This window comes from Gigantopelta aegis, chromosome 14, assembly GCF_016097555.1.
Source record: "Gigantopelta aegis isolate Gae_Host chromosome 14, Gae_host_genome, whole genome shotgun sequence".
NCBI lineage: Eukaryota > Metazoa > Mollusca > Gastropoda > Neomphalida > Peltospiridae > Gigantopelta > Gigantopelta aegis.
In genome coordinates this window covers 55,942,379-55,966,144 of record NC_054712.1, presented here as the reverse complement: position 1 = coordinate 55,966,144, position 23,766 = coordinate 55,942,379, and the positions used below count along the sequence as shown (strand labels likewise).

Sequence of the window (23,766 nt, the reverse complement as noted above, 5' to 3'; positions counted from 1 at the left end):
AATCAGTATATTAATGTGATTGATTTGTACACGCCACAATTATGATATTTGATTTCTATAAATACATTTTAGAAATACCGCCATGGTGTATATTTTAATAACACCTTGCTAACCTGAACATTTACCCTCTCAAATAACATTTTACAATATTAAGTTGTGGGATACTGAACCAAAATGCAAATAACTATTATATACTTAAAAATAAATTTTGCATGGATAGAAGTGGGGAAAAAAAGAAACTAAATTTATTGCAAACTCTATTTTATTAAAAAACAAAAAATCGATTATAACTTTTAAAATTAGGCCCTTATAGACTACAGGTATGTTTAACCATTTTGTGAAATTACCTTAATCATACAAAGTATGCATGGAGTGTAAAATTAACCGTAAAAAATATAGAGTTCCAAGTTAAGATCAATAGTAATTTCCATAGATTTGTAAGGTGTGGGAAAATAGGAGTTAATGTGCGAGGTTTCAAACCTGATAATAGCCCTTTAAATGAAGTAACGTTCTTTTCGGAATATTGGTTATAGTTATGTCGGTTACTAGTCATTTCGTACCAAAGTCATTTTGTACCATCCATTTCGTACCATAGTTTATGGTCATTTCGTACCATAGTCATTTCGTACCATAGTACGAAACGTACCATAGTGCTTTGGTCATTTCGTACCACAGTCATTTCGTACCATAGCCATTTCGTACCTACTTTTACCATCTCGTACCATAATGTTTGGTCATTTCGTACCATAGTCATTTCGTATTCGGTATCTTATTTTTGTCATGGTTTAATTTTATTGTTGACGAATAAACGTTGACGAATAAACATACCTTGTAAAGTGAGCAAAGGTTTAATTGAACATATGTATTTTGCCACTGATGACCATTTCATATGATAAGAGACCCCCCCCCCCCCCCCCCTCCATCTTATATAGGCTTACGTCCTTAGCCCACTGTCGACAGATTCTCTGCCTATGCTTGCCTTATTGCTGTTGGATAAACAATCGTTATAATCAACAGTCACATCAGTATCGATGTAGAATATCACTGTGTGGTCTAGTCTATGATTAAGTATAACAAAATATACACGATCTTGAAATCATTATAACTTTATTTCACATTTCATAACAAAACACAGCACTATACTCAAGCTACAGTTAAAATACTTTTGAAATCACTAGCGTTGCGGTGTCGGTCTTCAGCGACATGCACCAATCTGGAACAGATTTTCAACAGGCGGCCGACGCTGATTTTCCCGTCACTGTAAAATGCCCAATTTGTTCAAAGATACTGCTAAAATAACAACATTGTTGTAGGGCTTCTTGTAATAAATATGCTGGGCCTCTTGTAATAAATTTGGTGAAGAAAACCATGGCCTTTGTTTATTTTATAAAACCATAATCCGTTTTTTTATCTTCGTGGGTAAATAAGGTTTTTCTGAGATCAGCTTTTCTTAGAACATCTTGATATGTTATTCTAACACAAAGTGTTTGTTCGTAATTAATATAACGATGAACGGAAACGTTTGAAGATAAAAGTAATAAAAGTAATATATCATCTTTTTCTTGTTATTTGTTTGTTTGTTTATTTCTTAAGGGTGGGGCTTCAATATAGCTGCATTAGCGTAATGTTTATTTTTTAAATCAGTAATTCGACATTTTACTATTTATCAGTCAACTAAACTGCACAATAAATGATTGAGGTACGAAATGACTGGTACGAAATGACTACGATACGAAGTGACCAAACAGACATTGTACGAAATAACCATGGTACGAAATGACTATGGTACGAAATGACCAAATAACTATGGTACGAAATGACCAGGGTACGAAATGACGTGTACGAAATGGTAAAATTGGGTACGAAATGACTATGGTACGAGATGACAATGGTACGAATTGACTGGTTAACGTTACGTCCCTTGTATGTTTCACGTGACTTTTATTTTGTCACGTGATGAATGATTTGGATTATGTTAAGTCTTGTCATGCGATAAATCGATTGCAATTTTTACTGATTTGTCACATTTGAAAAACGTCCCTTCACGGCAGGTAATGTTTGGCAGGTGTCCGTGGCGTGTATTGTTTGGTAGACTTTTATAGTGAAATTAGGTATGTAATCATTATCTTGATCAGTTAAGGATGATGGTCGAAACGTATTCTACACAACCGAAAATACGGGTACTTCGACCCTGGCCGCCATTGTTTATCACGTGACGCGGTGAAGCTTCTCCTTAGTTACGTATGGTTTGATAGTGAAATGAGGCAACTTTGGTCGATCATTTACAACAGTTACTGTTGCCAATACATCTATATAATAAGATATGACAATAATACTAGGAACCTTAACTCCAACCCAGACCCCAACCCTAGCCCTAACCCCAGCCATAATCCCAACCCTAACCCTAACCCTAACCCTAACCCTAACCTTAACCTTAACCTTAACCTTAACCTTAACCTTAACCTTAACCTTAACCTTAACCTTAACCTTAACCTTAACCTTAACCCTCAACCCTAACTAAAAATAATAATGGAGGGGACCGGGCGGATATTATACCATAATTATCTTATTTCAAAATTGTTAAAATTTATAATTAACATTACCTGAAAATTGCATCAACAAAAATTATATTCTGCCCAACCTGCCCTGTCCCCTCGACATTCAAAGTACACGGAAACACATCGGTACTAAATATAAATTATACTAATTCAGATTCCTGTTGTTCGTTTCTCTTATATGGCAACCCAAGCTGTTACAATACACATAAGATGTATTGCAACTATGTGTTAGCTACAGAAAATAAATGACAATATGTAAGGCATGTAAAAAGTTAATATGATAACTTTATTCTATGTAAACCAGTAATCACTAAGGCTTTGCTTCACCCCCAAAGACCCGGATGATCGGTAACTAGGCCATGTGACGTCACACTGGTTCCGAGAATCGTAGTATCGAAACTTCCTCTTTTTTTTAACTGTTTATTTCTGCATGCTTGCTTATGACTATTTTAATATCTGTTGTATATAGTAACTTAGTAAGCTCTCTCTCTCTCTCTCTCTCTCTCTCTCTCTCTCTCTCTCTCTCTCTCTCTCTCTCTCTCTTCTTCTTCTTCCCCATCGGTGGGCACATTGGGCTATTTCTCGTTCCAGCCAGTGCACCACAAGTGGTATATCAAAGCTGTGGTATGTGTTATTCTGTGTGTGGGATGATACATATAAAAAATCCCTTGCTGCTAACTGAAAAGAGTAGCCCATGAAATGGCTCTCTCCCCTCTTTTCCCCTTTCCTCATCACTGTCATGGACGTCTTTTTCTTTCCAGACCTCACACTTGATTTATATATAGTCGCCACTTTTACTAATGCTATTTGTATGGAAAAACTAATTTATTTAGATTGACTTTCAAGTTTTATAAGCTTGGTCTGATTTGCATACAATTATCTGTTATAATTTTGAGACATCTGCTTATAACAGATTCCAAGATGATGTTTGTGCTCATTCTTGTGGCTGTGGCTCTCATTGATGTAAGCGTGGCTGCTGTGGCTGGTGATGAGATCAAGATGATGCCTGGTCTGAAAAAACAACCAAGCTTCAGACAGTACTCGGGCTACCTGAAGGCTTCGGGCACCAAGAAACTACACTACTGGTAATAGCTGGAAATATAGGATAAACCACACTACTGGCTATAGCTAGAAGTATAGGATAAACCACACTACTGGCAATAGCTAGAAGTATAGGATAAACTACACTACTGGCAATAGGTAGAAGTATAGGATAAACCACACTACTGGCAATAGTTAGAAGTATAGGATAAACCACACTACTGGCAATAGCTGGAAATATGGGATAAACTACTCTACTGGCAATAGCTGGAAGTATGAGATAAATTACACTACTGGCAATAGCTGGAAGTATAGTATAAACTACAATACTGGCAATAGCTGGAAGTATAGGATTAACTACACTACTGGTAATAGCTGGAAGTATAGGATAAACCACACTACTGGCAATAGCTAGAAGTATAGGATAAACCACACTACTGGCAATAGCTAGAAGTATAGGATAAACCACACTACTGGCAATTGCCTTTATAAAACACCCAAAAAGGTATTATTAATTAATAAAGTATGCCTTTTATATCTTTTGCCATTCATTTATTAAAGCAAGCACATAAGTTACATTAATGTTGATTTTAATTTAAAAAACTTTTTTTTAATGAAAAACAAGTGCCCCGAAAATAGTGAAAATGCCCCAAAAGTGTTTGGTCTACCATGCCTTGCCTAATTTCTAGGGAAATCACTATACTCTATACATATTAAGGTAAAAATGTGGTTTGTACCCTCCACTAGAGACTATGTTTCATCCACTTTAAAAATTGTGCCATTCTCCACTCCAAATATCTGACTTATGACTTGTAACCTTGACTGTTGATAATACATGTAGTAATGTAGGATGAACGTCATTGTTGGTACATGTATGTAATAATCAAACCGAGAAGTAATATTATCATAGGAGAAACTGATATTAATTATGTTTTTCCTATAAATTTAACAAGGCATGTAGATTAAATACTTAATTTGGGGCATTTTTACCATTTTCATTTTCATTAAAGACAAAAAGTTAATGTGCTTGTTTTAATAAATGAATGGCAAAATATATAACAGGCATATTTTATTCATTAATAGTACATTTTCCGGAGAGTTTTTTAAAGGCAATTTTAGAATTAATTATTGAAGAAGGCTTGTTTAATCTCATGCTATCATGGTGCTGTTTAAGGCAAGATGGCAGTAGACTATTGAGGCATGGTGCCACACCTTATTAAAACAAGCTTGGGAAAACACTAGTGTAACTAATATATGAAGTAATATAAAAGAAAGTTTATTGTTCCTAATGGAGCTACAGAAACATTCTGCTTTATTGCTAATTGTAAAGCAGTCGAAACTAAACTGATAATGTTAATACAAACAAATTAATTACCACTATTGGCAATGGTACACTGTGTCTGAGTTAGAAATGTCTGTATGGTTGTACACAAACTGAATATTGTTATCATATTGTAGGTTTACTGAATCACAGAATAACCCTAAAATTGACCCGCTTGTTCTGTGGATGAATGGGGGACCAGGTTGTAGCTCCGTCTTGGGACTACTCACAGAAAACGGTCCATTTAGGGTAAGATTTAAAAAAAAACTTTTTTATGTGCCACAATTTGCTGCTGTAACATTTATCTGTGATAAAAAAAACCCTACAAATTAATCTCACATAATTTGTGCATAAATAACTCTGGAATCTCAACATTATAATTTGCTTACACTCCCTTTAAAGGGAGAGTAAACTCAAACATGAGCCTTATGTGTTGGAAAGATGAATACCCCAGGGTTCGCACAGTTGCTTGAAGTGCTTGAAAGTACTTGAATTTTGTTTAAAATTGTATTTTTGTGACAAAGTCTTTGAAAAGTCCTTGAATTTTATTTTCCCCTCCTGAAAAAATAGGAAACATGCCTTTCCTAGCTTTAGTAAAAAAAATTGATTCACTTCCATAGGTTTAATTACACGTCAATCCAAAACTTCTTTGTCATTCCTGCCAAATATATGCTTCGGCTGTCCATGGAAATTAAATATTCACAAATACTGTTCTCTGATTGGGTCAAAGTATTTGCACATGCGGACATGTGGTCGTTGTGCATCATCGGAAGACACCATTGTTTGATTGTTAAATTGACCGTGAAAATTCTTTCAATAAGTGTAAATTTAACGATACCTGGTTGCAAATGAGAATTACAAGAACTGGCTTTTGTGTGTGCCAGATGATGGACACAAAGCGTGATGCAGACTATGCTCTAAAGCATTCAGTATAGCAAGCATGGGCGAGGCAGCGTTACGAAGTCTGTATGTTTGTAGTTTGAATAAATGATCAGGTGTGTTTTGTTTCTCAGACTAGTTTAACATTTAATGATGTGCGTTAGTATTTTGCAACTTGATAAATTTTGTGACTGGGGTTTACTGGTGAGCGATAATAGGCAAACAGCCATAGCGGTCTTGGGAACTGACGTCAGATTAGTTCAGTGACGCCCGCGCTCAAGATGCGGACAAGGCGACCTCGATATGTATACAGTGATGTCCGGTGAACCGGTGCACCTAAGCATTAAAAGATTGTTTTAGAATTAAAACTGGAGGGCAAAGCTGTAAAATTGGTTTGTATGAAATAAGTAGTGCATCATCTGTAATACACTGTTAGTATCCGTGACATCTGTTGTAAAGAAACACTTAAATATCACACATATGTACTTACCCCCCTGTATTCAGAAGGACTTCCGTGTTAAATTAATATGACTTGAAGCAGTGTATAATTATATGTGCAATGACAGTCTACTTCTTATTACTAGGTAAATTTATTTAAAACATGTTTTTGTGTCCTTCAAAAATTAATTTAAGTACTTCAAAAAGTCCTTAAAAGTCCTTGAATTTTATTTTCTCAAACCTGTATGAACTCTGGACTGTTCTGATTTTAAATATTCCTTGCCTCTCCTTCTTAATTATATCAGTCCATAATTTGTCACTTCTATTTTTATTACAGGTTATGGATGATGGCAAGACAGTTGTGTATAGTGAAACCAGCTGGAATAAGGTAATACAAATAAACCTGTCAAAACTGGACCCTCTTTAAACTGGAATTCGCTCAAAACCAGACACTTTATACAGATCTTTTTTAAATATCAACACAGATACCGGATACCCCTTAAAAGCGGAGTGTATCCTGCGTATGTAGTGAGACCAGCTGGAATACGGCAAAGTTATATTATATTGTTCAAAGTCATGATCCTGTGTGTACATGAGCCTACTGCACATGGGAGTTATTTGCCGAGTAAAAGTAAAAGCAATTTCCCTGTACAAACGATGAGTTACGTGCTTAGTTTGTTTGCTTGAGATGGTTTGAATGATCTCACTATGCAGCAGCTTTTTTAAATGATATATTATTAATTTGATTCCATAGGTCAGTTGGTAAATTCACCTAAGCTGAAAGCTCACTGCACACGTCAACTCCGTGGTCTAGTGGATAAGCTGCTGGACAGTCAAGCTGACGACAGTGTTTGAAATCCTGTTAAAGATGGCTCTTCTTTCTCATCTATATCCCTCTGCCTATCATTCTCATATCTTAATAAAAAAACCTTTCCAATTTCTCCCAGTAGTATATTTATGACTACTACACCATTGCCTACCTATCTCAGTTTCCTCCATGGGTGCAGTCTCTGTGTACTTCCATGCACCCACCTGGCATCCTCATCCTCTGCCACTAATAAAGCTGGTTTGACCCACGGTACTAACGACCGCCGGTAGTAGGGGAGTATAGTAGGTGGCCTCTTAACAATGCCTGAAGTAACAACTGAACACTCTCCGAAGTGATCAGACAAAGTCCACAGCTAAAGTTGTTGGGAATTGACAGGTGTGTGACAGATGACCATAAGAGACAAGCACCTGTTACATTAGGAGAGATGAGGACTGGGATGTGGAGGTGGATGATAGGAGGAGTTACCAAGTCGAGAAGAAATGAGATGGAAGTCAAAGGAGAGAAAGGAAAGGAGGCAGTGGAAAATAAAAAAGAAATTAAAACAAGAAGAAAAAGAAATGAAAGCTCACTGCATGAGACAAAAACCCCCATGAAAATCAGCATCTGAACAGTCTTGAGTAATTTTGTATGAAGCTGATAAGCTTCAGTGTGCAGTAAGCTTTTAAGTATGTGGGTATTGGTAAAAGCAGACTTGTTAATCACAGTCTTTTCTTCTACGTTTAGTATCTATAATTATATATGTTATTGTGGAAATGTTTTCAATAGTTTTGTAACCACTTTTCATTACTATTAACTTATATTTTACTCAGTTTGTGTAGATCATTTGCTATGAAATCGTGTTGATTAGAGTTACTCAGTCTGTGTAGATCGTTTTTTAAATTCTGTGTAGATCTTTACCATTTAGTTTAATCTTACTTGATCTTTGTACATAAGTGTAGGATACAGGGAGGCAGGTGGGGCGGGGAACTGCCCCCCTAATGCTGGAGCAAATCCTCAAATTCGGGCAAAAACAATAGAGATATTTGGGCAAAATGTGCTAAACTGAAGCCTTTTTACCATGTATTTTCATCATTCTATCCTCAAAAGTAGTTGTAATTCATGTAAAAATGCATTGTCATTCATTTCCAACCCTATATAGCTATTTGGCTGTATTGCTAATATGAAAAAATCATTGTTATTCTCATTTGTGCATTTTCGCTCAATTCAGGCAAAAACCTGCTGATCTCTACCCCCCCCCCCCTACAAAAATGGCAGCCTATGTCTTTGCAGATCATTGGTTTTGTCTGTGAGATCACCTGTTTTCGTTGCTTCTTTTTCTAAATTTGATAATGTGTAAAATTGATGGTTGATAAATTTAATGACTCAGGGCTTCTATGATTTTTATAAAATCCACTAGCCATGGGATCAGCCATTTAAAAAATGTACTAGCCGAAATTAAAAATTCACTAGCCTTAATTTACTTCAAGTTAATACAGTTTTACTATATAACAGTAAAAATTGGATAATATGTCACCCAAAGTGAGATTAATAGCTTAAAAACACTAACATTGGGGGGTGGGGATTGGGGGCAGGATATTTATATTTAAAACATAGATGTAACATATCATTTGACCAAAAATATTTCACTAGCCATTGAGCATAGCAACAGTAGTTATTTACTAGCCCAGGATTGAATATCACTAGCCATGGGAGTGAGGCTACTATAATCTAGAAGCTCTGTGACTACTGAGTAATGTTGAGGCAGGGCATGGCAAGAAGACAATCGAAATCCTTGATTTTACCGCAGGAATTTTTTAATGAATATCAGGCATTAGGATTTAAATATTCATGGAAACACTTTTTCGGTTCTGTGCCTTGTGATCATGGGAACCCATTGGAAACCATTTTAAAAAAAAAATTATACATGTATATATATATATATGTATAATTATTTTATGTATATATACATATATAATTTTTGTTGAATAGTCGTTTTTGATATAATAATCATGGGAAATGAAATTTCGGTTCCTTGATTTTACCAACACGTTACCGGAAACAATTATTTCCGTGAAATCTGAGGGCCTGAGTATTTTGACTGTGGTGATTATTTGCAGGTAGCCAACATGCTGTTTCTGGAGGCACCAGTGGGTGTTGGGTTCTCCTACTCTGACGACAAAAACTACACCACTGGAGATGACCAGGTAGATAACCGCTTTGTAAACAACTGTTACATGTATGGGGTGGGACAACAAAAACTACACCACTGGAGATGACCAGGTAGATAACCGCTTTGTAAACAACTGTTACATGTATGGGGTGGGACAACAAAAACTACACCACTGGAGATGACCAGGTAGATAACCGCTTTGTAAACAACTGTTACATGTATGGGGTGGGACAACAAAAACTACACCACTGGAGATGACCAGGTAGATAACCGCTTTGTAAACAACTGTTACATGTATGGGGTGGGACAACAAAAACTACACCACTGGAGATGACCAGGTAGATAACCGCTTTGTAAACAACTGTTACATGTATGGGGTGGGACAACAAAAACTACACCACTGGAGATGACCAGGTAGATAACCGCTTTGTAAACAACTGTTACATGTATGGGGTGGGACAACAAAAACTACACCACTGGAGATGACCAGGTAGATAACCGCTTTGTAAACAACTGTTACATGTATGGGGTGGGACAACAAAAACTACACCACTGGAGATGACCAGGTAGATAACCGCTTTGTAAACAACTGTTACATGTATGGGGTGGGACAACAAAAACTACACCACTGGAGATGACCAGGTAGATAACCGCTTTGTAAACAACTGTTACATGTATGGGGTGGGACATCAAAAACTGCACCACTGGAGATGACCAGGTAGATAACCGCTTTGTAAACAACTGTTACATGTATGGGGTGGGACAACAAAAACTACACCACTGGAGATGACCAGGTAGATAACCGCTTTGTAAACAACTGTTACATGTATGGGGTGGGACAACAAAAACTACACCACTGGAGATGACCAGGTAGATAACCGCTTTGTAAACAACTGTTACATGTATGGGGTGGGACATCAAAAACAACACCACTGGAGATGACCAGGTAGATAACCGCTTTGTAAACAACTGTTACATGTATGGGGTGGGACAACAAAAACTATACCACTGGAGATGACCAGGTAGATAACTGCTTTGTAAACAACTGTTACATGTATGGGGTGGGACAACAAAAACTACACCACTGGAGATGACCAGGTAGATAACCGCTTTGTAAACAACTGTTACATGTATGGGGTGGGACAACAAAAACTACACCACTGGAGATGACCAGGTAGATAACCGCTTTGTAAACAACTGTTACATGTATGGGGTGGGACATCAAAAACTACACCACTGGAGATGACCAGGTAGATAACCGCTTTGTAAACAACTGTTACATGTATGGGGTGGGACAACAAAAACTACACCACTGGAGATGACCAGGTAAATAACCGCTTTGTAAACAACTGTTACATGTATGGGGTGGGACAACAAAAACTACACCACTGGAGATGACCAGATAGATAACCGCTTTGTAAACAACTGTTACATGTAGGTAGCGGGATGTAGCCCAGTGGTAAAGCACTCACTTGATACACAGTCAGTCTACGAATGATCCTCGTCGATGGGCCCATTGAGTTATTTTTTCTTCCAACCAGTGCATCACAACTGGTATATCAAAGGATGTGGTATGTGCTACCTTGTCTGTGGGATTGTGCATATAACAGATCCCTGTACCGGCCTCGGTGGCGTCGTGGTTAGGCCATCAGTCTACAGGCTTGTAGGTACTGGGTTCGGATCCCAGTCGAGGCATGAGATTTTTAATCCAGATAGTGACTCCAAACCCTGAGTGAGTGCTCTGCAAGGCTCAATGGGTAGGTGTAAACCACTTGCACCGACCAGTGATCCATAACTGGTTCAACAAAGGCCATGGTTTGTGCTATCCTGCCTGTGGGAAGCGCAAATAAAAGATCCCTTGCTGCTAATCGGAAAGAATAGCCAATGTAGTGGCGACAGCGGGTTTCCTCTAAAAATCTGTGTGGTCCTTAACCGTATGTCTGACGCCATATAACCGTAAATAAAATGTGTTGAGTGCGTCGTTAAATAAAACATTTCTTTCTTTCTTTTTATAACAGATCCCTTGCTACTAATGGAAAATTGTAGCTGGTTTCCTCTCTAAGACTAAATGTGAAAATGACATCCAATAGCCAATGATTAATAAAGCAATGTGCTCTAGTATTGTCGTTAAACAAAAGAAAAACTGTCACATGTACTCAATTAAGACTCAAAACACACCAGAGCTGATTCTGCAGGTATAGCTGTGGCACTCACCACATTCGCCAATTGTGAAGTTTAAAAGTATTTAGCGAATTTTATTTTAATTTGGTGTAATACATTTCATGTAATAATTAAGATTTTAGTAGAAAATAAGCTGATTTTCTTCAAGTTTTGAAGTTTAATAGTTAATTATGAGAAAGTTTCTCTGACCCATTTCTGGGTCTGGCGAGTATTGTACCAATCAAAAAAGAAACACACTGACTCAAATGTGACAGACAATACCGGGCCTGTGTTGGTGCCAACTACAGATTTGGCAGCTGACGACATACATTGTAGAACATGCACTATATTTTGACAGCACCCGACTCATCAGACCCAGTTTTGGTCTGTTTTGGGCTTTCGAAGATACTGCATTTTGTGTCTGAAATTTGACTTGTTGCTCACGTCACTAACTTTGGAAATTTCCTTTTATCATTTTACATTAAATAAGAAATTTATGAAGTAGGAAATGAAGTTAGCTTTCTTCCTTCTTATGCTGAACTGGTAAAAATACCATCATCACTACTTCAAGCATGAACAGTATAAAAAATAACCAATGGTGTATTGTTACCGTGATAAAATCTATGCACATTTGTAAAGGTGCAGACCCTAGTTTCAGCCTTTAAAAATGGACACAAAGTGTAGCTGACCTACAAACCTGTAACACATTTAGATATGGTTATCGGTGTTTCTGACAGAAATTTTTGGGTGTGGCACTATGGAATTGAATGCAACCACAGTCAATGGGGGGGAGGGGGGGGCTTCCCCTAGAAAGAAAATGGGTTATGTTTAGGGTTAGGGTTAAGAAAATCATACAGTAATGATAAGAGTAATTAATTTTGTCATAAGGTTAATTTTTGTTCTTAATTTGAAAAAAAAAATTGGTATGGCACCATACCAGTTTTATCCTCTGGCAGAAACCCTGGTTATATAACAGAGAAGCTAAAATCTGTGACATTTTAAATGGGGAAATACCGTCTAAAAATAACTAGAGCGTGTCTCGATAACCATTACTTCTCAGGGTATGACAAAAACCAGAACCACTTCAGGTGTACCTAAATAAATATTCTAAATAATAAAATATAAGTACATGTACTTCTAATTTAAACTATCAAAAACGGCTTTAATAGTGAACAAATGTTGTAGTGTTTAAAAAAATAGGGCATGTCACTGTAACAGTGATGGCATTTTTGCTTTACATGTTAATGTTACAGTAAATATTTTTTTTAGGTTGCCTTTGACAACCACATGGCCCTGAAGGATTTCTTTGCCAAGTTTTATGAGTACAAAGATCATGAATTTTACATCACTGGAGAGAGCTATGGTGGCATATACGTACCAACACTGAGTTCTCTGGTGGTGGATGACAAAAGCATAAACTTCAAGGTAATTAAGCTTTGTTGTAGAAATTGTATCCTTTGAAAGTTTTTTTGTTATTGTTGTTGTTGTTCCTTGTCACATGTTTATTTTTCAGTAGGAAATTGCAAATGTCTTGGCCTTCTTTGATGTAATAATAGTTATGTTCCTACATGTTTTTAAAATGATGTTCTGTAGAATGATTTTGATTGAAGACATAGTTTTATATCATTGCATAATCTGCAAAAGAACTGGGCACAAGTTTGCCAACTTAATTACTAGGCCCTTTCTTAAATACATACAAAATAATATCAATTACCTAATATAATATAACAGTAATGTATACATATTTGCATTTGATTATGTTACTTGTAATATTGTAATATGTAGCCAGGTACTCTGATGACATTAATATAGTGTATAATGATATTAATAATAACTGTTACACTAGTTCTTATCATCACATTACTAATACTACTACTTGTCATAGTAATTAAGAAATAAATGTTGTTAAATTTGTAAATATAACAATAATAATATAAATACATTTAAATAAACAAATAAATGCAAATCCCAAATGTAATAATAAATTGAAATAAAATTAATAAAATTGTAGTCATTAAAATTGTTAGAATCAAGTTTAGGACCATATAAGTTATATTCCAGCCTCCATATTCACAAACCACTTCAGTCAATGTAGGATACATACATGTATACTTATCTACAAACTTTAAGTATCTAGATAAATGAATGATAAGTATCTAGATCAATGTATGATAAATATGTAGATAACTGTTTGATAAATATGTAGATAACTGTTTGATAAATATGTAGATAAATATAGAATTCTTAATGAGCTTGCCTGTCATACCATTTTTATGAAACGAGTGAACAGATTTCGCTCGTCAGATACCAATATTCTTTACGAGTTTCATAAAAATAGCAAGCTAGTTTAGCATTTTATTTATTACAAACCAACTGCAAACAAGCCACAACATAGAAAGTAAGCAGATGTCGAGACCTACTACACGCTATTTTTTTAAGAATTGGGTCAGCAAGTGATCTACATCACACGTAAACTTAAATGATGTCATAATGAGCAGCGAGACATCAGCAATGTATAGTTTAGATGTTGGCGCGAAGCTTGCATTAATTGTCAGTTAATGAAGTGTTTAAATTCACAGTAAAGACTGAATTGTTGATCGGACCAGTAAAGTTTGAGCTGAGTGAATGGAATTGACTAGATGTGACACTGACATTTTGTACATAGGGCCACAAAAATGAGCAGCAGTTTGACAACAGACACTTACCGCAACATCGTTTTGGCTTTGTACACAATAGGCCCTAATATAACAGCCTATCTTATTGCAATTTCAATTCATTATCATATTTCATAATAATACACTTTTAAATTACTCTAGTTTGTACAAACACGGTTATATACGTTAATAATCTCTGAATAAAACATCAATTTTGCACTTAATATTTTCTAGCATTTGCAAAAAGGATGCGTCATGAACCCAGTTTATTTTATTGCAGAGAGATGCAAAGTGATGTCATTTGAATACTGACATCATTCAAACTAAAAACATCTACTGCGCCAGTCTGCGTGTGCCAATATTACACTAGTTAAATATTGAGTAATTGTTATGAAATGAGTAATATCTTACACTAGTGTGTAATAGATATATGATAAGTATGTAGATAAAAGCATGGTAAGTATGTAGATAAATGTGTGATAAGTATGTCAATAAATGTATGATAAGTATGTTGATAAATGTATAAGTATGTAGATAAATGTATAAGTAAGTCGATAAATATATAAGTACGTAGATAAATTTATATATAAGTATGTAGTTAAATATTGAGTAATTGTTATGACATGATTAATATCTTACACTAGTGTGTAATAGATATATGATAAGTATATAGATAAAAATATGATATGTATGTGGATAAATGTATGATATATATGTAGATAAATGTATGATAAATGTGTCGCTACATGTATAAGTTTTTAGATAAATGTATGATAAGTATGTAGATAAATGTATGATAAGTATGTAGATAAATGTATGATAAAAATGTAGATAAATACATGTATGTGTGTTGATAAATGTATGTTAAGTATGTAGATAAAAATATTATAAGTATGTCAATAAATGTATGATAAGTACATCATGCGTATTTTGATAAATGTATGATAAGTATGTAGATATATATGTATGATAAGTATTTAGATGAATGATAAGTGTGTGGATAAATGTATGTAGATACGTATTATGCATTAGCTTACATGCAAGTACATCTATGAACACAGAACCAGATGTCTAATAAACAACATTTATCCTATAACTTACTCATGATATCCATGTCATAAACCCATGTGATCATTTTAGTGTATTAACCCAGTTAATAATGGCATGCAAATTTGCAAGGTCTGTACATGTAGGTAATGTGTTGTTGTGGATGGGTCATTTGTTTACAAGCTAACAAGACCTGTATATCCGATCGTAACATTTTCAAAGATTTAGTTAAAAGGCATGACATTAAACTAATTTGTGCTAATCATGATGATGTCATATTTGCTACTTGTGTTTTTTAATATGTAAAATATCAACCTCGTCTAGTTAATTGGTATTTGTCTCAGCGGAGCCTCGACAAATACTGATTAACATACTCGGTTGATATTTCACATATTAAAAAATACTTCTGACGAATCCTCTATTTAACTTTTGTTTCCAGTATTACTGAATAATTTTCATTGTGAGTTATTATGTTTTAGCTATTGTAACTGCCAGTTTTTAAATGTGTGTTTTTAACGGAGAGTTTTGACTGTTTCAGGGTTTTGCTGTTGGTAATGGCCTCTCTAATGACGAGATGAATGATAACTCACTGATCTACTTTGCCTACTACCATGGTCTCATTGGTGATAAGTGAGTATCATATTTACTTCCTTGCCTACTACCATGGTCTCATTGGTGATAAGTGAGTATCATATTTACTTCCTTGCCTACTACCATGGTCTCATTGGTGATAAATGAGTATCATATTTACTTCCTTGCCTACTACCATGGTCTCATTGGTGATAAATGAGTATCATATTTACTTCCTTGCCTACTACCATGGTCTCATTGGTGATAAGTGAGTATCATATTTACTTCCTTGCCTGCTACCATGGTCTCATTGGTGATAAGTGAGTATCATATTTACTTCCTTGCCTGCTACCGTGGTCTCATTGGTGATAAGTGAGTATCATATTTACTTCCTTGCCTGCTACCGTGGTCTCATTGGTGATAAGTGAGTATCATATTTACTTCCTTGCCTGCTACCATGGTCTCATTGGTGATAAGTGAGTATCATATTTACTTCCTTGCCTGCTACTGTGGTCTCATTGGTGATAAGTGAGTATCATATTTACTTCCTTATCAAGACTCGAAATAAAGAGACAGATGTATGTACGATTACATGTATCTCTTCTGCTGGAGGGGGGGGGGGGGCAGGACGTTGCTCAGTGGTGCAGCGCTCGCCTGATGCATGGTCGCTCTAGGATCAATCCCCATCTGTGGGCCCATTGGGCTATTTCTTGTTCTAGCCAATGTTCCACAACTGGTGTAACAAAGGCCGTGGTGTGTACTATCCTGTCTGTGGGATGGTGCATATAAAAGGTCCCTTGCTGCTAATCGGAAAGAGTAGCCCATAAAGTGGTGACAGTGGGTTTCCTCTCTCAATATGTATGTGGTCCTTAATCATATGTCCGATGCCATATAACCGTAAATAAAATGTGTTGAGTGCGTAGTTAAATAAAACATTTCCTTCCTCTACTGCTGATTAGCTCGTGATCGTGTTATATTTTAATTCTGTAATGCTCTAAAGTACACCTCAAATGTCCTGATTTTTCATACTACATCCCAAACTCTCTCCCATCCTGTGCTGTTTATTTCTTTGCTTCTTTCTGTCCTTCCTTTCCTAGTTTTGTTTCTTTCTGTTTCTTCCTTCTTCGCTTCCATCCTCACTTCCTTCCTCGCTTCTTTCCTCACTTCTTTCCTCACTTCCTTCCTCGCTTCCTTTCTCACTTCTTTCCTCACTTCTTTCCTCACTTCCTTCCTCCCTTCTTTCCTCGCTTCCATCCTCACTTCCTTCCTTCCTCACTTCCTTCCTCGCTTCCTTCCTCACCTCCTTCCTCACTTCTTTCCTCGCTTCCATCCTCACTTCCTCACTTCCTTCCTTCCTCGCTTCTTTTCTCACTTCCTTCCTCGCTTCTTTCCTCACTTCCTTCCTCGCTTCCTTCCTCGCTACTTTCCTCACTTCCTTCCTCACTTCCTACCTCGCTTCCTACCTCGCTTCCTTCCTCGCTTCCTACCTCGCTTCCTACCTCGCTTCCTACCTCGCTTCCTTCCTCGCTTCTTTCCTGCCTGCCTTCCTTGTTTCTTTCCTCGCTTCCTTCCTCGCTTCCTTCCTCGCTTCCCTCCTCGCTTCCTTCCTCACTTCCTTCCTCGCTTCCTTCCTCACTTCCTTCCTCGCTTCCATCCTCACTTCCTTCCTTCCTCGCTTCTTTCCTCACTTCCTTCCTTCCTTCCTCCCTTCCTTCCTCACTTCCTACCTCGCTTCCTTCCTCACTTCCTTCCTCGCTCGTTTCTTTCCTGGCTTCTTTCCTCACTTCTTTCCTGGCTTCTTTCCTGGCTTCCTTCCTCCCTTCCTTCCTCGCTTCTTTCCTCGCTTCCTTCCTCACTTCCTTCCTTCCTCACTTCCTTCCTTCCTCGCTTCCTTCCTTCTTCGATTCCTTCCTCCCTCGATTCCTTCCCCGATTCCTTCCTCCCTCGCTTCCTTCCTCCCTCGCTTCCTTCCTCCCTCGCTTCCTTCCTCGCTTCCTCCCTCGCTTCCTCGCTTCCTCCCTCCCTTCCTTCCTCGCTTCCTCCCTCCCTTCCTTCCTCCCTCCCTTCCTCACTTCCTTCCTCGCTTCCTTCCTCCCTCCCTTCCTCCCTCCCTTCCTCGCTTCCTTCCTCCCTCCCTTCCTCGCTTCCTTCCTCGCTTCCATCCTCACTTTTCCTTCCTTGCTTCCTTCCTTGCTTCCTTCCTCGCTTGCTTCCTCGCTTCCTTCCTCGCTTGCTTCCTCGCTTCCTTCCTCACTTCCTTCCTCGATTCTTTCCTGACTTCCTTCCTCGCTTCCTTCCTCGCTTCCTTCCTCCTTTCCTTCCTCACTTCCTTCCTCGATTCTTTCCTCACTTCTTCCTTCCTCACTTCCTTCCTCGATTCTTTCTTCACTTCCTTCCTCACTTCCTTCCTCGATTCTGTCCTCGCTTCCTTCTTCACTTCCTTCCTCCATTGCTTCCTTCCTCGCTTCCTTCCTCGCTTGCTTCCTTCCTCGCTTCCTTCCTTGCTTCCTTCCTCCCTCCCTTCCTTCCTCGCTTCCTTCCTCACTTCCTTCCTCGCTTCCATCCTCGCTTCCTTCCTCGCTTCCATCCTCGCTTCCTTCCTCCCTCGCTTCCTTCCTCGCTTGCTTCCTTCCTCCCTTGCTTCCTCCCTGCCTTCCTTCCTCGCTTCCTTCCTCACTTCCTTCCTCTCTTCCTTCCTCGATTCTTTCCTGGCTTTCTTCCTCACTTCCTTCCTCACTTCCTTCCTCAATTCTTTCCTCACTTCCTTCCTCGCTTCCTTCCTCGCTTCCTACCTCACTTCCTTCCTCCCTTTGTCCATTCCTTCTTTCCTTTCCTTTTATCAATTACAATGTCGTAAATGGTTTAAGTTCAATATTTATATGATAAGTGATCTGTTTGTCAGTTTGTGGAAAGATCTACAGAAGCACTGCTGCTCTGTTTGTGAACCAAGATGCCTCTTCACAGAGAACAAAAAGGATATAGATTGTGGGAAAGCTGTAAGTTATTTTAAAGATTGTCTCTTATTTCTTTTACGTTTATCGGCGTATGAACAAAAAAACTGTTTGAATCGGTGAAGCCATTCTCACATAAGTTTGCGAATGATTTTTTGTTTGTTTGTTCATACCCAGATGAACGTAAAAGAAATAGCAGACAATACTTATAATTTATTTTGAAACATACTTACTAATAATAACACTAATTTTGAATAATTGTTTTGGTTAAAACAATAACGCTCAGTAAGAAAAATTACCAATATAAATTGACGCCATCAGGTATGGCGTTCCCTGATGATGTAATTTTTACATTAATCGAGATATGAAATAACGTCCGTTGGGGATGATGTTATATTGTAATGAATGTAATGGAAATTTAATTATATTATTTGCAATACAATATTGTAACATACATGTAGCTGTGAGTTACAAAATGTATTATATTATGTGCAATACAATATTGTAACATACATGTAGCTGTGAGTTACAAAATGTATTATATTATTTGCAATACAATATTGTAACATACATGTAGCTGTGAGTTACAAAATGTATTATATTATGTCTGATATGAGGTTGTAATAGCTGTGAGTTATTATATTTTATTATGAAAGAATAATAAAAAAAAGAAAAAGAGAAAGAATAAAATAAATTAAAACATTTTAGAAAGAAAGCAGGGCTTCTAGAATTGTTATAAACTCCACTAGCCATGGAATCAGTGATTTAAAAATATGTACTAGCCACAAGTAAACATTCACTAGCCATGGGTTCAGTGATTTAAAAATATGTACTAGCCACAAGTAAACATTCACTAGCCATGGGTTCAGTGATTTAAAAATATCTACTAGCCACAAGTAAACATTCACTAGCCATGGGTTCAGTGATTTAAAAATATGTACTAGCCACAAGTAAACATTCACTAGCCATGGGTTCAGTGATTTAAAAATATCTACTAGTCACAAGTAAACATTCACTAGCCATGGGTTCGGTGATTTAAAAATATGTACTAGTCACAATTAAACATCCACTAGCCATGGGTTCGGTGATTTAAAAATATGTACTAGTCACAATTAAACATCCACTAGCCATGGGTTCGGTGATTTAAAAAATATGTACTAGCCACAATTAAACATCCACTAGCCATGGGTTCGGTGGTTTAAAAATATGTACTAGCCACAATTAAACATCCACTAGCCATGGGTTCAGTGATTTAAAAATATGTACTAGTCACAATTAAACATCCACTAGCCATGGGTTCAGTGATTTAAAAATATGTACTAGTCACAAGTAAACATTCACTAGCCATGGGTTCAGTGATTTAAAAATATGTACTAGTCACAAGTAAACATTCACTAGCCATGGGTTCAGTGATTTAAAAATATGTACTAGTCACAAATAAACATTCACTAGCCATGGGTTCAGTGATTTAAAAATATGTACTAGTCACAATTAAACATCCACTAGCCATGGGTTCAGTGATTTAAAAATATGTACTAGTCACAAGTAAACATTCACTAGCCATGGGTTCAGTGATTTAAAAATATGTACTAGTCACAATTAAATATCCACTAGCCATGGGTTCAGTGATTTAAAAATATGTACTAGTCACAAGTAAACATCCACTAGCCATGGGTGATTTAAAAATATGTACTAGTCACAAGTAAACATCCACTAGCCATGGGTTCAGTGATTTAAAAATATGTACTAGTCACAAGTAAACATCCACTAGCCATGGGTTCAGTGATTTAAAAATATGTACTAGCCACAAGTAAACATTCACTAGCCATGGGTTCAGTGATTTAAAAATATCTACTAGCCACAAGTAAACATTCACTAGCCATGGGTTCAGTGATTTAAAAATATCTACTAGCCACAAGTAAACATTCACTAGCCATGGGTTCAGTGATTTAAAAATATCTACTAGTCACAAGTAAACATTCACTAGCCATGGGTTCGGTGATTTAAAAATATGTACTAGTCACAATTAAACATCCACTAGCCATGGGTTCGGTGATTTAAAAAGTACTAGTCAATTAAACATCCACTAGCCATGGGTTCGGTGATTTAAAAAATATGTACTAGCCACAATTAAACATCCACTAGCCATGGGTTCGGTGGTTTAAAAATATGTACTAGCCACAATTAAACATCCACTAGCCATGGGTTCAGTGATTTAAAAATATGTACTAGTCACAATTAAACATCCACTAGCCATGGGTTCAGTGATTTAAAAATATGTACTAGTCACAAGTAAACATTCACTAGCCATGGGTTCAGTGATTTAAAAATATGTACTAGTCACAAGTAAACATTCACTAGCCATGGGTTCAGTGATTTAAAAATATGTACTAGTCACAAGTAAACATTCACTAGCCATGGGTTCAGTGATTTAAAAATATGTACTAGTCACAAGTAAACATTCACTAGCCATGGGTTCAGTGATTTAAAAATATGTACTAGTCACAAATAAACATTCACTAGCCATGGGTTCAGTGATTTAAAAATATGTACTAGTCACAATTAAACATCCACTAGCCATGGGTTCAGTGATTTAAAAATATGTACTAGTCACAAGTAAACATTCACTAGCCATGGGTTCAGTGATTTAAAAATATGTACTAGTCACAATTAAATATCCACTAGCCATGGGTTCAGTGATTTAAAAATATGTACTAGTCACAAGTAAACATCCACTAGCCATGGGTTCAGTGATTTAAAAATATGTACTAGTCACAAGTAAACATCCACTAGCCATGGGTTCAGTGATTTAAAAATATGTACTAGTCACAAGTAAACATCCACTAGCCATGGGTTCAGTGATTTAAAAATATGTACTAGTCACAATTAAATATTCACTAGCCCTACTTTACTAAATAATAGTAATAAAATATGTACTAGCCACAATTAAACATTCACTAACCCTACTTTACTAAATAATAGTAATAAAATATGTACTAGTCACAATTAAACATTCACTAACCCTACTTTACTAAATAATAGTAATAAAATATGTCACCTAAAGAGGGAGATAGAGCTTAGAAAACACTACGGTTGGGGGGTTGAGGTGGGGACAGAATATTCATGTTTACAAAATAGACTGAACTGTAACATTTGACCTTTTTTTTAACTAGCCATCGGGCATGGCAATAGTAGTTATTTACTAGCCCAACATTGACTATTACTAGCCATGGGAGTGGGGCTACCATAATCTAGAAGCCGTGGAAAGAAAGAAAAAGAATGAAAGACATATGATACTCATAGTAAAGAACACAGCCAAACTAACATAGAGATCCTCACATGAGACCGAGTCCCTCTTTAAGGGGAGTTATCACTCTTGTACTCCATCACTCCCCTGACACTAGCTCAATGAGTAATCTGTTGCTCCCCTTAATTAGCATGCAAACTTAATGCTGTCAGTATATGGTAATATCTTAAATGGCTCCCCATAATCTAAGTTAGGGGAGCAAGTAATCACTCCCCTCAGTGTTTTTCATGGAGAGGTCTGAAAGATTGTAGTAAATTTTAAAACTTATTGTTATTTCCCAAGACCAGGTATCTGAGGTCAGGGCGGGATGTACCCCAGTAGTAAAGCATTCTCCTGATGCGTCGTCGGTCTAGGATCGATCCCTGTTGGTGGGCCGACTGGGCTGTTTCTCGTTCCAGATCGATCCCTGTTGGTGGGCCGACTGGGCTGTTTCTCGTTCCAGATCGATCCCTGTTGGTGGGCCGACTGGGCTGTTTCTCGTTCCAGATCGATCCCTGTTGGAGGGCCGACTGGGCTGTTTCTCGTTCCAGATCGATCCCTGTTGGTGGGCCGACTGGGCTGTTTCTCGTTCCAGATCGATCCCTGTTGGTGGGCCGACTGGGCTATTTCTCGTACCAGATCGATCCCTGTTGGTGGGCCGACTGGTACATCAACGGTCATGGTATGTGCTATCCTGTCTGTGGGATGGTGCATGTAAAAGATCCCTTGCTACTAATGAGAAAATGTAGCGGGTTTCCCAAGACTTTATGTCAGAATTACCAAATGTTTGACTTCCAATAGTCAATGATTAATACATCAGTGTGCTCTAGTGGTGTCATAAAACAAAACCGATTTTAACTTTGATCCTTTAGGAAAAGAAGACCATCATTTGACTTTCTGATATTCAATAGTCAATGACTAATAAATCAATATGCTCTAGTGGTATCATTAAACAAAACAAACTTTTAACTTTGATTCTGGTGGAAAAGATAACCATCATTTCTGACATCCAATATCCGATGACTAATAAATCAGTGTGCTCGAGTGGTGGTGTTAAACAAAACAGACTTTAACGTTTCAGATAGGTGAGGCTTCTAAGGCTGTGTATGGCGGTGATCTCAACATCTATAATCTTTAACGTTTCAGATAGGTGAGGCTTCTAAGGCTGTGTATGGCGGTGATCTCAACATCTATAATCTTCAACGTTTCAGATAGGTGAGGCTTCTAAGGCTGTGTATGGCGGTGATCTCAACATCTATAATCTTCAACGTTTCAGATAGGTGAGGCTTCTAAGGCTGTGTATGGCGGTGATCTCAACATCTATAATCTTCAACGTTTCAGATAGGTGAGGCTTCTAAGGCTGTGTATGGCGGTGATCTCAACATCTATAATCTTTAACGTTTCAGATAGGTGAGGCTTCTAAGGCTGTGTATGGCGGTGATCTCACCATCTATAATCTTCAACGTTTCAGACAGGTGAGGCTTCTAAGGCTGTGTATGGCGGTGATCTCACCATCTATAATCTTCAACGTTTCAGATAGGTGAGGCTTCTAAGGCTGTGTATGGCGGTGATCTCACCATCTATAATCTTCAACGTTTCAGATAGGTGAGGCTTCTAAGGCTGTGTATGGCGGTGATCTCAACATCTATAATCTTCAACGTTTCAGATAGGTGAGGCTTCTAAGGCTGTGTATGGCGGTGATCTCAACATCTATAATCTTCAACGTTTCAGATAGGTGAGGCTTCTAAGGCTGTGTATGGCGGTGATCTCAACATCTATAATCTTCAACGTTTCAGATAGGTGAGGCTTCTAAGGCTGTGTATGGCGGTGATCTCAACATCTATAATCTTCAACGTTTCAGATAGGTGAGGCTTCTAAGGCTG

The 23,766-nt window shown here is 37.3% G+C and overlaps 1 protein-coding gene across 2 annotated transcripts in view; it reads left to right on the top strand.

Moving 5' to 3' along the window:
- Window positions 1–23,766, top strand: part of LOC121388303 (lysosomal protective protein-like) — a 141,179-nt gene that overhangs the window by 95,369 nt on the left and 22,044 nt on the right. The window contains exons 1-8 of one of the 2 annotated variants that reach the window (XM_041519594.1): window positions 1,926–2,051; window positions 3,472–3,643; window positions 5,058–5,169; window positions 6,575–6,625; window positions 9,163–9,249; window positions 12,645–12,800; window positions 15,615–15,706; window positions 18,549–18,642. In XM_041519594.1, the coding sequence (XP_041375528.1) occupies window positions 3,480–3,643; window positions 5,058–5,169; window positions 6,575–6,625; window positions 9,163–9,249; window positions 12,645–12,800; window positions 15,615–15,706; window positions 18,549–18,642 (756 nt within the window). In that variant the 5' untranslated portion in view covers window positions 1,926–2,051; window positions 3,472–3,479. Of the gene's footprint in view, window positions 1–1,925; window positions 2,052–3,471; window positions 3,644–5,057; window positions 5,170–6,574; window positions 6,626–9,162; window positions 9,250–12,644; window positions 12,801–15,614; window positions 15,707–18,548; window positions 18,643–23,766 lie in introns of those variants that run through there. The other variant, XM_041519595.1, reaches the window with a different exon arrangement.